This window comes from Microchirus variegatus, assembly GCF_963457635.1.
Source record: "Microchirus variegatus genome assembly, chromosome: 5".
NCBI lineage: Eukaryota > Metazoa > Chordata > Actinopteri > Pleuronectiformes > Soleidae > Microchirus > Microchirus variegatus.
Genome location: NC_139806.1, coordinates 15,056,034 through 15,072,009, shown reverse-complemented (window position 1 = coordinate 15,072,009; position 15,976 = coordinate 15,056,034). Strand labels below are relative to the sequence as shown.

At 44.7% G+C, this 15,976-nt stretch overlaps 1 protein-coding gene across 1 annotated transcript; it reads left to right on the top strand.

Moving 5' to 3' along the window:
* The first annotated feature begins 8,624 nt into the window (after positions 1–8,624).
* Positions 8,625–15,257, top strand: chrng (cholinergic receptor, nicotinic, gamma). The gene is made up of 12 exons (XM_083890303.1): positions 8,625–8,704; positions 9,419–9,555; positions 9,651–9,695; positions 9,788–9,912; positions 10,404–10,559; positions 12,022–12,119; positions 12,225–12,425; positions 13,227–13,341; positions 13,428–13,542; positions 13,667–13,922; positions 14,553–14,686; positions 14,771–15,257. The coding sequence occupies exons 1-12, from the start codon at positions 8,659–8,661 to the stop codon at positions 14,972–14,974; spliced, it is 1,632 nt and encodes a 543-aa protein (XP_083746429.1). The 5' UTR covers positions 8,625–8,658; the 3' UTR covers positions 14,975–15,257.
* Positions 15,258–15,976: the final 719 nt, after the last annotated feature.

Sequence of the window (15,976 nt, the reverse complement as noted above, 5' to 3'; positions counted from 1 at the left end):
AGAGAAAGACAAAAGTGATGTGAACTGAAAATATTTTAATGGGGCGGATAAAAGACTGTAAGTGATCAATGGAGGCGGCGGCCAAGTGATGCCCGGCGGACAGCTTTGATGCGGGCATCCTCAGAGGCACACCGAAGAGACAATGCTCTCTTTGAGGGGACACGCAGAATGGCAGACACTTCCCTCTGCCGCTCTCTCACACTCACTCTGTCACTCGATCCTCCCTCCATCTCCTGCACGCACCACTCATACCCTCAGGTTCACATGTTTCTGTCTCGCTGTGCATTCCACTGCTCTGCTCCTGTGTCACATCAGCCCATATCCTTATCTGCGTAACCTCTTCCCTCTTGTCTTTCACATTAATTCATTCAAACAACACCCCCTTCCCTGCTGCCCAGCCAATCACACTGCCCCCCCCCCTCCCAATCCGTATATCTCTCCCTCCCTCTGTCTCCTTTCATAGAACCAAACCTCTTTGTAATGTCCAGCCTTGGCAAGTTGCACCCGATTTGCTGTCACAGTCCTAATGAATTCATCTGTTTGTGTATTGGCCATGGGAGCATTTATTCCCCCTCCCTCCCTCCCTCCCTCCCTCCCTCTCGCTCTCTCTTTCCTATCCTATCCCCCTCCCTCTTACTAGTGTTCCCCTGGGGGCTCTCTATATATCAGGGACCACTCCAGCCACCTATTGTTCGTCGAAGTAAACTTACAGACAGATCCCCTGCTCCACAGTGAGGGAGAGAGCCCAGAGAGTCTGGGAGGGGGATGGTTAGAGAGAGAGAGCAACCACACAATCAGGACCCCAAAAGACCTCTCTTGTCCCAGCACTTCTGCATCCTCTTCAGGACGCGGTCGCCTGTTTTCTGCGCGTTCAGCTTGTTGCCACTGACAAGTGGGGGGGTCCAATGCTGTGAAGCCATGCTGCTGCTGACATCACTGCTGTTTATGGGGCTGGACTGCTTGCTGGGAGCCCCGGCAAGAAGAGAGGTCTACAGGATGCCCCAGAGTGCCATGAAAGGTAGGTTTTTATTCCTTTTCCTAAACTTTCATGTGTTAAGAGTGTTGGAGACAAAAAATAAATCTTTTAAAAGTCTTTTAAAAATACACTGCTGATGCTGATTCTAAAATCTTTAGAAGCTAAAATCTGGCGATGCTGATTTCAGCCCTGCTCCTTTTACACATATTTTGCAAGTTGGACCTTTGACCTTGTGTTATAGACCTACTTTCTCATATTGGTCGAGTGCTCTTATGTCTGGATAAATATACACTTAAAAGAAGGAGGTTTTCACACCATACAATATAATGCAGAGAAACTCATTGCTTTCCAGTCTTCCAGTATCAGACTAAACAGCTTTCAAAGCATTACAGAAATGGATCATTTTGTAATTTTCTCATGCAGAGCTGTCGGAAAACTAGTGCAGAATAAACTTGTCTGATGGAGGACATCTGGTCTTCTGTGGCCAAAGTGCTGAGTACAGAAGAACCTTCATACAAACAGTTAGTGATGGCGGTGTGTTTTTAGAGTTGTCAGAACAAGGGGACTCAGGGTCCTTGTTGCCCGAGGGCTGCCAGCCCATGCCCCCAGGGTCTGTCCCTGCCTCACCAGCCTCTCTCTGCCCGCTCAGCCCTGGCCTTCTAATTAAGTCTTCAATCAGCATTGTTGCTGTTCGTGGCTGATCCTGTGATGTGCTGCGGCACAGAGGAGGGGGTCGGCGGCCCGTTTGATGTATGTGTGTCTGTAGGAGCGTCACCAGTGTGCTGAGCGTGAGTCAGCTTCACCCAACACGATGCCAATGAGCTCAAAGAGCAGCATGAGAAAAAGGGGGCAACTCACACACACACACACACGGGAAAGGTCGTTCAGGTTACTAATGTTCACACAGCAATTTCACTTTTCAAAACTGGTCATTTTATGGTGTGTTATTGGTCCAGGATGTCACAAAAAGTTGACGATGTCTCCACAATACTGAGTGGTACAGCTGATTAACTCTGTTTTGGACACATAAATACTTACGAATGTAATCTACCAAGTGTGCACTGGTTATACTCGTCATGAATCAGCCCACGTGCACACGTGGGCTGATCAGCTCAGCTCGTATATCAGTCTGGCTCTATTCTGCACGGCTGTTTCTTTAATTCTCCTTTTTTTTTCTCCTGCAGCACTGTCTGATCGTGGCACCGTGGTTCTTGAGGCAGCCATGACGAGCGCCCTGTCTGCGCTCGAACGTGCATCGTCTGAGAGAAGTCGGGCTGAGGCTGGCTGCAGGGGTTGTGCTCCCTGTTTGTTCCAGGACTGTGGGCAACTGTCTGGAGCCTGCTGTAAGTACAGCAACACTATTAAATCCCGTATCCAACATCTTTAAGTCACTTTGCTCACTGAATGATTACTAAGTGTATCGTAAATACCCACAGTACCTTTTTTTTGCCCCGCAGTGTCTCCTGCCAGTGCCTTATCAGAGCCCAGCTGTGACATCATCTTTAAGGCCCAGAAACTTCAAGATGAAGCAGAGCGGAGTTGGGCTCTGAGCCAGGCCTGTGCATACTACCAACACCGCTGTCCACCTGGTGACCTGGACAAGGAGAGTTGTATCAGGATCATGGGAGAGAGCTGCAGTGCCCATGTTCTTCAGTGCAGTCTGCTGAACACGATGCAGAACCTGGAGCCTGCTACTCAGACACATGCTCAGGGTAAGAGATGCACTGAACTTCATAACTTCATAATTTCACTTACAGGCTTCATTGTTTTGCATTTGCCCACAAAAAGCAGGATGTGTTCCACTTATTAACTATCAGTGTCTCTCTGTCCCAGCAGCAGTGTGTGGTCAGAGATCGTCCATGGTGGAAAACGTCACTCAGCCTCGTTCCAGGATTGTGGGCGGCTCCCCTGCTCCTCCGGGCAGCTGGCCCTGGCTGGTCAACCTGCAGGTGGATGGCAGCCTGATGTGTGGAGGCGTTCTGGTGGACAGCTCCTGGGTGGTGACTGCTTCACACTGTTTTGCTGGGTGAGCTTTCGTGTGTGTGATGCGGCAGAGAGAGAGAGTTTTGATTTATCTGTATGGCATTTGATCTCATTCCTACTATCCTGACCTCTGCAGCAGTCGCAGTGAGAGCTCCTGGACGGCTGTGGTGGGGGAGTTTGACATCACCAAGACTGACCCTGATGAACAAGTTCTCAGAGTGAACCGCATCATCCCTCATCCTAAGGTGATTACACCGCTCAACCAAAAATCAAAAAACAGTCTGAAATCACTGACTTTCAACCAATAAACCAAACTCTCTCCTCCTTCTGCAGTTCAATCCAAAGACATTTAACAATGATATCGCCCTAGTGGAGCTGACATCACCAGTGGTTTTGTCTGAACATGTCACTCCTGTGTGTCTCCCCTCTGGCGTGGAGCCCCCTACTGGCAGCCCATGTCTGGTGGCAGGCTGGGGTTCCCTCTATGAGGGTGAGTGGAAGATAAATGATGTATCACTTCTCTGTCTTTTTCTTTATTCTTCATTCACGACCATTGTTTGAATCCAACTGTAAACATAATGTTTCTGTGTGCACTTTTATATTTGCAGACGGACCCTCTGCTGATGTTGTGATGGAGGCTAAGGTTCCCCTGCTTCCTCAGAGCACCTGTAAGAGTGCGCTTGGGAAAGAGCTGGTCACCAACACCATGCTATGTGCTGGATACCTCTCTGGAGGCATTGACTCCTGTCAGGTGTGTAGACCAGCTTTAGTTTCTGTTTTCAGTTCGAATTTGTCTACATTTACGAAGCTGACATAACCTTAATTTTAATGTTGATGTCTCTTCTAATCTGTAGGGGGATTCTGGAGGTCCTCTGATCTACCAGGACCGGAATTCTGGTCGGTTCCAGCTCCATGGCATCACTTCCTGGGGAGACGGCTGTGGAGAGAAGGGCAAACCTGGGGTCTACACACGGGTCTCTGCTTATTCTGACTGGATTCAGGCAGAGATACAGAGTGAGTTATATTTTTGACTAGCACTGTACAGCACATCTAAGTATTAAAATATGTGTAGCTCTGTACAAAAATATACTATATTTAATCAATACTTGTGTTTTTAAGAGTCATCTGGGAGCCGAGAGCCAACATGTCCAGAGCTTTTGAAGACAACAGAAATGACAGAAGAGGAACAAAGGTCAGAGTTCAGCTCTATGTGTCACTTCTACACCCTGGCCTGTCCACACGGCCAATCTGCCAGCACTTGCAGCCGAATGGCCGAGGACAAATGTCTCACACGCTTCAAGAAATGTCGTAAGTACATTTTTTTTTTTTTTACAAATATCCTGGTTTCTTTATAAAAAAAATGCCCCTCGTGTCATGCAGAGGTTTCTGAAGTAACGTTTACTCTCTTCCACCTAGAGATGCGTTCATTCCTGCAGACCCTGTTGGACCTACTTCAGAGAGCAGAAGACTACATCAGGGACAAGGTGGACTTGACGTTCTTCACCCAGACTCTGCCGCAGCTTGTGGAGCACATCTACAGCACGGCGTTCGCTCACACCAGAGAGAGGAGAGACCTGGGCGTGAGCCACTTCCTCACACAGATTGAAGGTACATCAGTGGCAGCTTGAAGATATCCAGCTGTATAGGTGTTTTTCTCAGGTTTATTGGTGTTGGTCTTGATGAGTTCTTTTTAACAGTTGCCTCATTATTTGCAGAACAGCTAGGTGGAGCTGTGGAGCCTGAAGAGCAGGGTCCTTCTCCGGTCCCTCCTGCCTTATTTGAAGAGGTTGGACCTCTGGTTGATGACTGGGAGAAATACTTGAAGAACATGGCAGAGGACCTGGACAAACAAGAACTCTCTGACACGAGCGCAGACGTCTCCTCCTTACCAACACTAAAGGAGCACAGCATTTTTCTACAGGTGGATTTCATTGATAGTGATGGACTCCTTATATTTAAAGCACAGTTTTATATATGTATATCAAAACAGTTTTAAATCAGCCCCTTAATCTCAATGTGCAAAGTCCTCTTTCTAGACTTAAATCTGTAGTGTGTGCGTCTTTTAAATACAATAAACATTAGCATGTCCACAACTTTGAAACACTACAAGACCAAACAGTGGCAGAATAATACAGTCATTAAAGGTTACACACTGCAGCTTTAATATTTCACATGAGCAAGAAGTACATGCTTGTATTAAATTAAATTGCATGGCTGTAATTTCTTAATATGGGTTTATTTTAAGCTGATTCTAATATCAAACTGTATATTTGTACATGTTCCCCTCCAGACAGACGACTCCTCCGTGCATCAACTAGAAGGACAATATAGATCCGTTATCTCAGCTCTGCGCTCAAAGCTTAACTCCAGAGCTGCTCCTCCTGTCCTGCACCTGGACACCGACTACCTGAAGAAAGAGTCGTCCGACACAAAGATCTATCCTACTTCTTACCCAGGGAAACTGGTCCACAGCAACTCCTGGCCATTATCTGAGGAATCTCAAGAGCCTTGGTCACTTCTAAAGGTTCTGATGAGTGAAATTCAAAAATTAAGGACACAAGATGGGACCGTGACGAATGACGTGTCCCAGAGTGACGATTTTCCTGATGTGGCGTGGAGCACCACATCAGAGGATACTACTTTTGTTGAGACAGGAGACGGAGAATTAAAGTCTTTAGCTTTACTTCCAGTTCAGTCAACAACCGAAACAGACCATGCAGACATTTCTGCTGACCTCAGACAAATTGTGCATGCTGTAAAAGCCCCAAGTCTTCAGAGAAATCACAGGAGCCTCCGCAAGAGGCAGATACCTGGAGCCAGTGGGAAAAGTATGTGTCGTAAACAGCGCCGACAACCTTTACATCCCTTTATAAAAGTACCATGTTTCATGTTTAAATATGTTTGTATTTTTGCTGCAGTTTGTCCTGGAGTGAGAGAATCCTCACAGCAAGTCAACCAACTCAAAGAATCCTACGGCTGGGTCCTGAACATCCCAACCAAAAACCTGCGCATGAATTTCCAAGAGGTAAATTCTCATTTGAGTCGAAGAAGTAAATGGAAACTAGTGGAGAAAAACAACTCCCATCAGTTTTTTGTCTCATTTTGTCTCATGGGGTGTGTCTTTTGTCTAGGTGTTAGTCGATCTGAATTCAAAGAACGATAGGGGACTTTTTCAGGCTCGGGTCAGAGCGTTCGTGGGAGGACGGCCATTGACCTTCTACACGCTTGTCGGCCTGGAGAACGAGTCGTTCTACCGCAGCGTGCCGAGGATCATTGCTGTGGCACTGGAGGCGCTCAAGACGTGATGTCATCCAAACAAAAAGTGAGACGTAAAGAGATGAGGACTCTAAAAAGAAAGAAGACTGAATCTGTCACGGAACAAAGCCTGAGAGCCCGATGTTTGCTCTAGATGGAAACACGGCCATGAATGTATCGACCCAATTATGGATCGGTTGGAGACGCATCCTTTTCTAACTTATGAATCTGTACAAAATGATAAGAGAGGTTGAGCCTGTTGACTGTATATATTACACATTTTATTGTTATGCATAACATATTTATTTGTATAGAGAAAAACCTTTGTATTTTTGTAAAAAATAAATCAACATATATACATTATATATATATATTCAATGTCTGTACTTCTGCATTAAGCCTTTACTAATGCCGCTAATGTAGGTATGCGGTATTTGAGATCCAAACATTCTCTCTTGGGACAGGTTTCAGAGCTGGTTGGTTTCTTTCATGACCCCAGACTGACCTCAGTCCTTTGACCCTTCAAAGGCTAATCTTTACCATAAACACCTCAGCTGCTGTGCGGCGGTGACCGGTCCTCTCCCCGCTTTCCCTTCTTATTTCCAGGACGGGTCGTTATAATCGGAGACTGACCTTTCCGAGACACTTATTTGTCTGTCAGAACATCGTGAGTAGAGGCAGCTGTTTGTGGAGGAAGTGACACCTTCACGTTGCAGTCGCAGTCGCAGTCGCTGTGTGTTGACTCATGTCTGTAACTTCTACTGTGGTGATCGGACTGAAGAGTCTGAAGTTACTGCTTAACTGAAACCTTACAACTATTCTCTAGTAGGTCCTAAATGATGGATTCATAGTCATTTACATTATGGGGACTAGCTTTTTGTCCCCATAAGGAACACAAGTCCCCATAATGTGACCGTGTAAACCGTTTTAGGTCCCCACAACAATTACTACAATTACTAAAACTAAAACACACCCACCTCTGTTAAAACTCATCAACCCCTGCCCCTGACTTGTGTTGATGATACCGTATATGTGCGGGAATCTCTCTCTCTCTGACACACACACTCACACACACACACACACACACACACACACACACACACACACACACACACACACACACACACACACACACACACACACACACACACACACACACACACACATTCTAAGTGTCTAAGTGAGGGCAATCACAGTCATGAAACAGTCCCAAGACCCTAATCCTTAACCCAATTTTACCCCCAACCCTGAAACCAAGTCTTAACCCCTAAAGCAATGTGAGGACCATCAAAAATGTCCCCAAAGGTCAAAATGTCCCCACAAAGATAAGTTTGAATCACATTGTGTCCTCACAGCCTCACATAGACATCTACACACACCCACAAAGAGAGAGAGAGAGAGAGAGTAGGCATTGTACCCATGGCTGCGCTCCAGTGTTGCAGAACACCATACTGCATTGTCGCTGTCTTCAGCGCACCTGTCTGCTGTCATTCACGCGTCCACACGGAGACAAACCACAGACACTTTGAGGACGTTGAGCTATAATAAGCTAGTTAACAGCTTTTTCCAGTAGAGGCCACGGCTAATTGTGATCTCTACAGTGAAAGAATAACAGACGGGGAGATTAGACGCGAAAAAAAAGAAAGAAAAGAATGCAGCCACACAATTTGTATTTGTGAGACGCGAAGTTATAGGAGGGGGGAAAAAAATAGTACAGTGAACCAGAGAACAGGTGATAAGTCTCAGCCATTTACAGCACACTCTCTGTGATGACTGACCAGGCTTTGCGGAGGTTACTGACCCATTGGCGGCCTGTCATTAGTGTGTGGGTGTGTGTGTGTGTGTGTGTGTGTGTGTGTGTGTGTGTGTGTGTGCTTGTATTTGTTACCTCTTTTGGACCTTTTCTGACTCAAAACCAAAACCTGGTCCTATTGAGGCAGAACCTCATTTCTGAGGAACTGGTTGGGTTTAGGATTAAGATTTGAATTGTGGTCAGTTTAAGGTTAGGGTAAGGCTAGGTTAGTAGTTAGGCTGTTCAAATGAATGGAAGTCAATGAGAGCGTGCGTGTGTGTGTGTGTGTGTGTGTGTGCGTGTGTGCGTGCGTGCGTGCGTGCGCGTGTGGGCGTGCATGCATGTGTGTGTGTGTGTGTTGTGACAGCTGGCTATGCAGTACTGGAAATACACTGTTGGATTTAACCCCTAACAATCATCAACCCCCCCCCCCCCCACCAACCTCCAATCATTCCTTTAAACCTCATCTCTCAGCTCGAATGACTGCTGGGAACACACACACACACACACACACACAAAGGGGGAGAGAGAGACAGAGGGAGAGAAAGGGAGACACAGGCCGAGTGCCAGTTTCTCCAATGCCAGTGTTGGTGTTTATCACATTGGCGATCACTGCTTTGTGTCACACAGTGTAACACAAACACAGCCACTGATGGATCCTGCAACTCTACTTTTTCTCTTTATGATTTCTGCCACAGGTAGGAAAGCTGCATCAGTAACACTGCTTCAGGGTTTATTGGAAACGATACTAGGAAATGTTAGACTTTGACACAGTCCGCGCTATTGTTTCATCATATGGAGCACAGTCACTGCATATTTAAATGACATCTAACTTTGATTTGAACTTACACGCTCTCTGTGTTAGTCATTTTTCTGTGTGCTTATGTTCACATTTAAATGCGACACTGTTCTCCCAAACGGCTTTTGGCGCAGAACAAGGACTGATCTTTTGTGACAAATATAGTACATTGTCACTCAGTTGTACTGTGTTGTATAACAAGGCTGGCTAATGCTGACTGGTATGTTGTGCTATACATGAATGTGTTTTACTGTACAGTCTGTTGCTGTTACTAATTACAGTACTGCAGCAACAAACCGAACAAACCGAAAAGCAGTTCGACAGATTATCTTTCACTGCCGATTGTTAACTGGTAATGAAATGCAGGGACACTTTCACAGATTAGTCATCTTTATTTCTGATTATTATTATATCTGACTGATTTGTTTGAGGTAGCAGAAGCAGAGAGGCAGGGCCCTAACATTTAGTCCATATGTCATCCTCAGTCTTCAGTCCAAACCAAGATAACACTGCTTTTTTTTTTACCACAACCACCTGAGACCTTGCACAAATTCACAGGCAAACTGGTCAAAATATAAAATGTGAAATTGACTGAATGTGTGTTTGTCTGTAGCATCTGCTGTCAACCTCGAAGGGGAACTTTTCAGGGATTTGATGAAGGGCTACAACAAGAACGTGCGTCCCACGGAGAGGAGTGGGGACATCACTCCAGTCGACATCAAGATGACACTCACCAACCTCATCTCCCTGGTGGGTGAGCGAGCTTCACCCCGCGCTGGTGTTTCTGATTTAGTGGCTGTGGCTGCACGGGTCTTCACAAACTCTCTCTCTCTCTCTCTCCTCAGAATGAAAAGGAAGAGGCCCTGACGACCAGCGTTTGGATAGAGATGGTGACTACACACATATCTGCTATGTTTTTGTGTTCGCTGCTTTGAAATGATGGGGCATTTTATTGCATACTCATAGTTTTTTCTGTGTGTAGCAATGGTGTGACTACAGGCTGAGATGGGATCAGGCGCCCAGGTCAGCTCTGTACGCGAACATCACCTCTGAGCTGCGAGTCCCCTCTAAGAGCATTTGGCTGCCGGACGTCATACTGGAGAATAAGTGAGTGCATCGACCTTTATTTATCAGCATGTTTTATTTAAAAAAAAAAGAATAAAAATCCAGCATTTTGTTTAAAGTAAATGAATAAGTTATATGTATTTGCTCATTTAGAAGGCCAGTGTGTAACATTCAGGAGGGTTTAAATAAATATTGCTTGGTTTCCGGAGCCTTAGAATAAACCTTTTATGCATTTAAGACAATGGCCTTGCCTTAAACATCTTGTATTTAGCATATTCAAGTGGAAACAATTTTTGTTAATCCACAAACAAATATACAAAGGCCACTGTAGTTCCCTCATGTGCTTGTGAAAGACAACAGAAAGATGGATAAATTGTACTATATGTTGGAATATTGGGAAGCAGTGTATGACACTCTTAATTGTTTTTAAATCTACAAATCTTTCATTATTAAAAGATTTTTTTTCATTTTTTTTGTTTGACTATTCTAATTGTCAGCAAATGTCAGTGTCTCTTTTTTCTTCTGGTCTACAGTGTGGATGGACAATTTGAGGTTGCATATTACTGCAACGCACTCGTGTCTCCTAACGGCTGCGTGTACTGGCTGCCTCCGGCCATCTACCGCAGCGCTTGCAGCATCACTATCAACTACTTTCCCTTTGACTGGCAGAACTGCACTATGGTGTTCCGGTGAGAGGAGGCATGACCCGAGGGGTTTTAGTGGTTGTCCAGTGAAAAGAATATAAAAATAATGTTACATATAAACAAGATACTGTATATATACATCTATTTAAAGTTCATGCTTTGATTTCCACATATCCCTCGAATTTGTTGTCACTTTAACCAAAAAAAGGAAGTGCGTAACAAACGTTACATTGTTATATTAAAATAATCAAATGAGGTCACACAATACTAATTAAAGGGCCATACACATGTAAAACAGTTTAGGAAAGAAAGTCCTGTTTCTCTGTGGATAAGGCCAAAGCCTATGACTCTCTAAGTGCATTTACATACATATTAAAAGTTAAAAGACTAAAATTGAGCTAGTGTTAGTAGGACTAACCTAGCTGAATAATGCAATTCATAGTCTTATATAGTGCATATACAGTTTGTCGGACTAGAGTCAGGCTTGTGTTCTGCACTGGTGTTCTCCCCAGTCTTTGACCAGGAAGTAGAAGGAGACGACATAAAAAGTCCAGTAATGTTGCCAGAAAAGAACAAATAACTCAATGGTGTCGGCGAGAGCAAAAGTTACGGAGAAGACCCACTTTTGGACGGATTTGTATCACAATTAATATGTACAGCAGGTGCAAAGCATACAGAACCCCAGCACGATCCATCTAATCGTCCATCTCGCCACATTTTGTCTGTGAGGTAATGGTCAACAGGAAACTGATTCAAAACACAGTAGATTATAGAGAGATACAGCGCCACCTACGGAGGCGGAGTCAGACATATACGGCCAATAAATCGATTTTCTCCACCACATGTACACTCAGACTCAGTTGTCTGTCTTAGTCGGATTACGGCCTTATTGTGATTAAACTGTGCATGTAAACAACTCTCTGTTTTTCCTCAGTATCGCTGTATTTTGATCTTGTGTCGCCCAGAGACATGCCTGAGCCTGGCACAGGAAATGAAGTTTGTCAACAGAAAGAACAGCTAAAACACAAAGATATGCATGAACACAGGATGTGAAGTGAATGTTCCTCCTCCTGATCCTTGCACTGCCGCTGTATACACAGAAACGCTCCCTCAGGTCTGATAGTAGTGCTTGACAGAGCCTGTTCTCAGATGAAAGATGCAGCATACAAATAATGTTACATCGTACTGTCAACAACAAGTTACACACTACAGCTTTAACTCCCAGACTATAAATAATAGTGGAAGGAAATTAAAAACAAATTGAAAAACTAATCGTATTTAAAAGTAAGCTTGACCTTTAACTTCAGTGTTTTTCTCATTTCAGCCACAGCCCTGTTTGTCTGCTTGTCAGGTTCCTTTGTATTGAAACAAACTACAGTGTCCAGAGCAGTGACAAAGCCTCCTTCATTCATGGTCCCCTTTTCACTGCCGTAGCCTGTTGTACAAGTTAATTAATGGTTGTGTGTTTGCTGTGGAGACCGACCACATGTTTTCTCCTTGTGTGCAGCTCTCAGACTTACAGCGCCAATGAGATTGAAATGGTGCTCAAAGAGGAGGATAACCAGACACTGGAGTGGGTGGATATTGATCCAGAAGCTTTCACAGGTACAGAAATTATAGCCTACAACGGTGTATATAAACATGTACATTCAGGATTTAAAATGGTTAACTCAACAGAACACGTTGTTTTTTTCTGCAATTTGTTGGTAGAAAATGGCGAGTGGGTCATCAAACACAGGCCGGCTAAGAAAGTGATCAACACTCAGTACACTAAGGATGAGCGCGAATATCAGGAGGTGGTCTTCTTTCTCATCATCCAGCGAAAGCCCCTGTTCTACATTATCAACATGATTGCTCCCTGTGTGCTCTTCTCCTCCCTCGGCCTGCTCGTCTACTATTTACCCGCCAAAGGTCTTTTTCCTCTCTATGAGTATTTTTACTCATTGGTCATTTTGTGGCAGCAGTTGTGGTCTTCTCCTGCTGCAGCCCATCTGCTATAATGTTTGAAATGTTCAGACATGGTCTTCTACATACAGTACCCTCTGTTTTACATGGTTATTTGAGTTACAGTTGCTTTTCTAGAATCTGGAACCCTTCTCCTCTGGCCTCTGTCATCGTCATGGCATTTTGGCCCACAGAAATACCATTTACTGGGTATTTTTTGGACTATTCTCTGTAAAACCTAGAGATGGTTTTGTGTGAAAATCCCAGTCGATCAGCAGTCTCTGAAATATTCAGAATCCCGCCCCGTCTGGCACCAACCATGTAATGGTCAAAGTCATTTAAAGGTGCGTTATGTAATAAATCTAAAGTAACTGGCCATAAAATCCTCATAATATGTCACAAAGACTCAGGAATAATGTTCATATAACCTAGTGAACTCACCAACAACAACAGTACAGCCAAAATATTTGCATTAAAAAAATATTTTGAGGACTGCAAATCATGTGACGCCACCTACCGCCGTCTACCAATCATTGCAGTCAGTAGAGTCTCAGCTGCTGTGCAACCAGGGGTTGCCAGTTACGTCAGAAAAAGAAACCTAAAAGACCTCTGTATTTTGAATTTGAATGTAGTACCCATTTTTGGCCACATTCTTACATATGGCACCTTTAAATCACCTTAAATCACATTTCTTCCACATTCTGATGCCCACTTTGAACTTCAGCTGAACAAAACCTGAATGTAAATGTTGTGGTTTGTTTTTTGCAGCTGGTGGACAGAAGTGCACCATGTCTATAGCAACCCTCCTGGGCCAGACTGTGTTCCTCCTGCTTATTGCTAAGAAGGTTCCAGAGACTTCAAAAGCTGTTCCTCTTATTGGAAAGTAAGTATGACTTCAGTTCACTCTCAGTTTCCATGTTGACTGAAAACGGTGCTCAATCAGATGCGGTTTGTTTTATTCGCTAACAGGTATCTGATGTTTGCGATGTCAGTGACGACCATGGTCGTGATGAACTGCGTAATAGTCCTCAACGTTTCCCTGAGAACCCCGAACACTCACATCATGACAGATAAAGTCAGAAAGGTGACCAGGTTGTGTCTTTTCTGAGAGGAATTTGCATTACGCAGCCTCTATGCAGCCACTCTGTAAAGTCTACATCAGTGTGTGTTTGCCGCTGGATTATCCTCTGACCTGCTGTCACTTTCAGATCTTCCTCAACGTCTTGCCTCGACTGCTGAAGATGCAGATGCAACCCTGGACACCGAACAATATAAGAAGTGAAAATGGCGAAACTCTGACTGCAGGCAGGAACAATGTCTTCATGGTTCCCTGCCGACGCCGCAGCTCCATGACCCTCATCGTCAAGGCGGAGGAATATGTGATGAAAACAGCTCGCTCTGAACTCATGTTTGCCAGACTCAAAGAGAGGAATGGATTGATGAAATCAGTATTAGAGAAGATTCGTAAGTATTTCAATGCACTGCGTGTCATTTCTGTTCTCTCAAGCTAAACGCTAACGTAAGACCCAGTTGGTAAGCAGTGTGGAATCATGGGAATCTGTTGTCTTGTATCTTATTTGGTTCCCCCAGAGCTTCAGCAGCAGAACATACAGCAAACTGCATTGAGTACCAAATATGTATTTCTTTATTGTGATGTTTCAGAGAAGGTTTTCCCTTGAGGTTATTGCAGAGATGGTACCTCAAAAATTTCTTTTTTTGTTGCTACTCAACAAAATACATTGCAATAGTCTATTTATGTAGACTGTATAAATTAGTCCCTTATCAGGACCTTCCTTCTCTGCATCCTCTTCCTAGAATGTAGGGTAGGAGCAGTGGGCAGCCGCTGAGCAGCACCCAGGGTACCCAAGCCTTATTTTGACCTTTAGGGACTCAAATTGGCAACCCTACAGTGCTACTAGGCCTTGGGCTGCCAAATATTTGACCCCGACGTGATTTGAACACGCAACCTTCTGATCTGGAGTCAGACGCGCTACCGTTGCGCCACGAGGTCTTGTTGTAATACCCCCCAATGAAAAACTAAAAAGTACGTTTAACTTTGTAACCACATGGTTATCTGGTCTGATTTGGACCCAGACAATGGGCTGGAGTCGGGCACAGCTGAGCACCTTGGTGCCAGTCTGGCGAGGGCCTCTCCAGAGCTGAAGCAGTGTGTGGCCTCCTGCAAACATATAGCTGAGACGGCACGTCAGCAAAACAACTTCCAGAACGTGAGTCCCGCATTTGTACAATTACTCGTCATCTTCTCAGGTGGAAGTATCAGTTACAATCTCTGTCCTCTGTCCACAACACAGGAGAACGAAGAGTGGTTCCTGGTGGCCCGGGTGATCGACAGAGTTTGCTTCATTGTCATGACGTTGGCGTTTTTTATGGGCACAATTGGGATCTTCCTGATGGGCCACTTCAACCAGACGCCCTCCTCGCCTTTCCTTGGCGATCCAAAGAAGTATCTCCCTCCACTGAACAATTTCTCCGATATAACTGAGAATAGTATGTGAGCAGACGTGCTGGGCTGAAATGGGAGAAATCATCAGTCTTTCGATCACTTTGACGAGTGAAATTGTGACCGCATCTGTCAATGATCTGTCACTAATGACTGAGAAAGGAGAAAATACAGCTGGATGTGTTTTCTGCACAGGCGTCAGCTGCTACTGTGGATGTGTGGACGATGGCAGAGGTTCAGTCGAAGTCCACCGCTCTCGTGTGGATGCCACGCTTGATCCATAAAACGATGCATAATGTCGCTGAAAAATGTTGAAAGGTTTTCAGCACAGTGTTTGCAGGGCGCTTACTTTGGGGACACCTCATTAGACGTGGTGGTGATCACACGCGTAAACAGTGAACAGTTAAACAGGTCCGTTATAATCATGTGATTACAAAATTAAAAACATCTCTGAAATGTGTCTCTTTTGTGTTTTTTGACACTTTCTTAAAGGCAACCGCCTTAGGTTAAACACAGGGCTATTGTGCAGCTCCCACCTCTGGAAGCAGGATTTCAATGACATGGCTGAATGGTGCCTTTCTAACCAGACAAAAGGCAGATCCGGCTAGTTGGGATGGAAACAGAGTCAGGGAATAGAAAAGGGAGAGCTGAGGGGAAATGAGTGGGAATCCAGACACACATACTCTTCACAAAGACACACAAGACGGGAATCTAAACACAAACACACAGAGGCGGTAAAGAAAGAGGTGGCGCTCTGATCGCTCTCTTCTCACATTGAGATTATCAGATCCTGGAGGTTGAACACAGATGGTAAGCAAAATGTTCTTCATTCTATTTCGTGTTATATTGCGTGTGTTAAGGTGAGATTCATTGTGGTTTTCTTGAGGAATACGTGTGCTGTATGAAGCTGCAGAATGAAACCAAACTGTGCAAAAGGATCATGAGTGTGTGTGTGTGTGTGTGTGTGTGTGTGATTTGAATGAAAAAGAGGCTCAGGCTTCTATGGTGACATCGGTTTGTTAAGTGTGTTGGCAGAGATGTTGTTTTCCTTCATTTC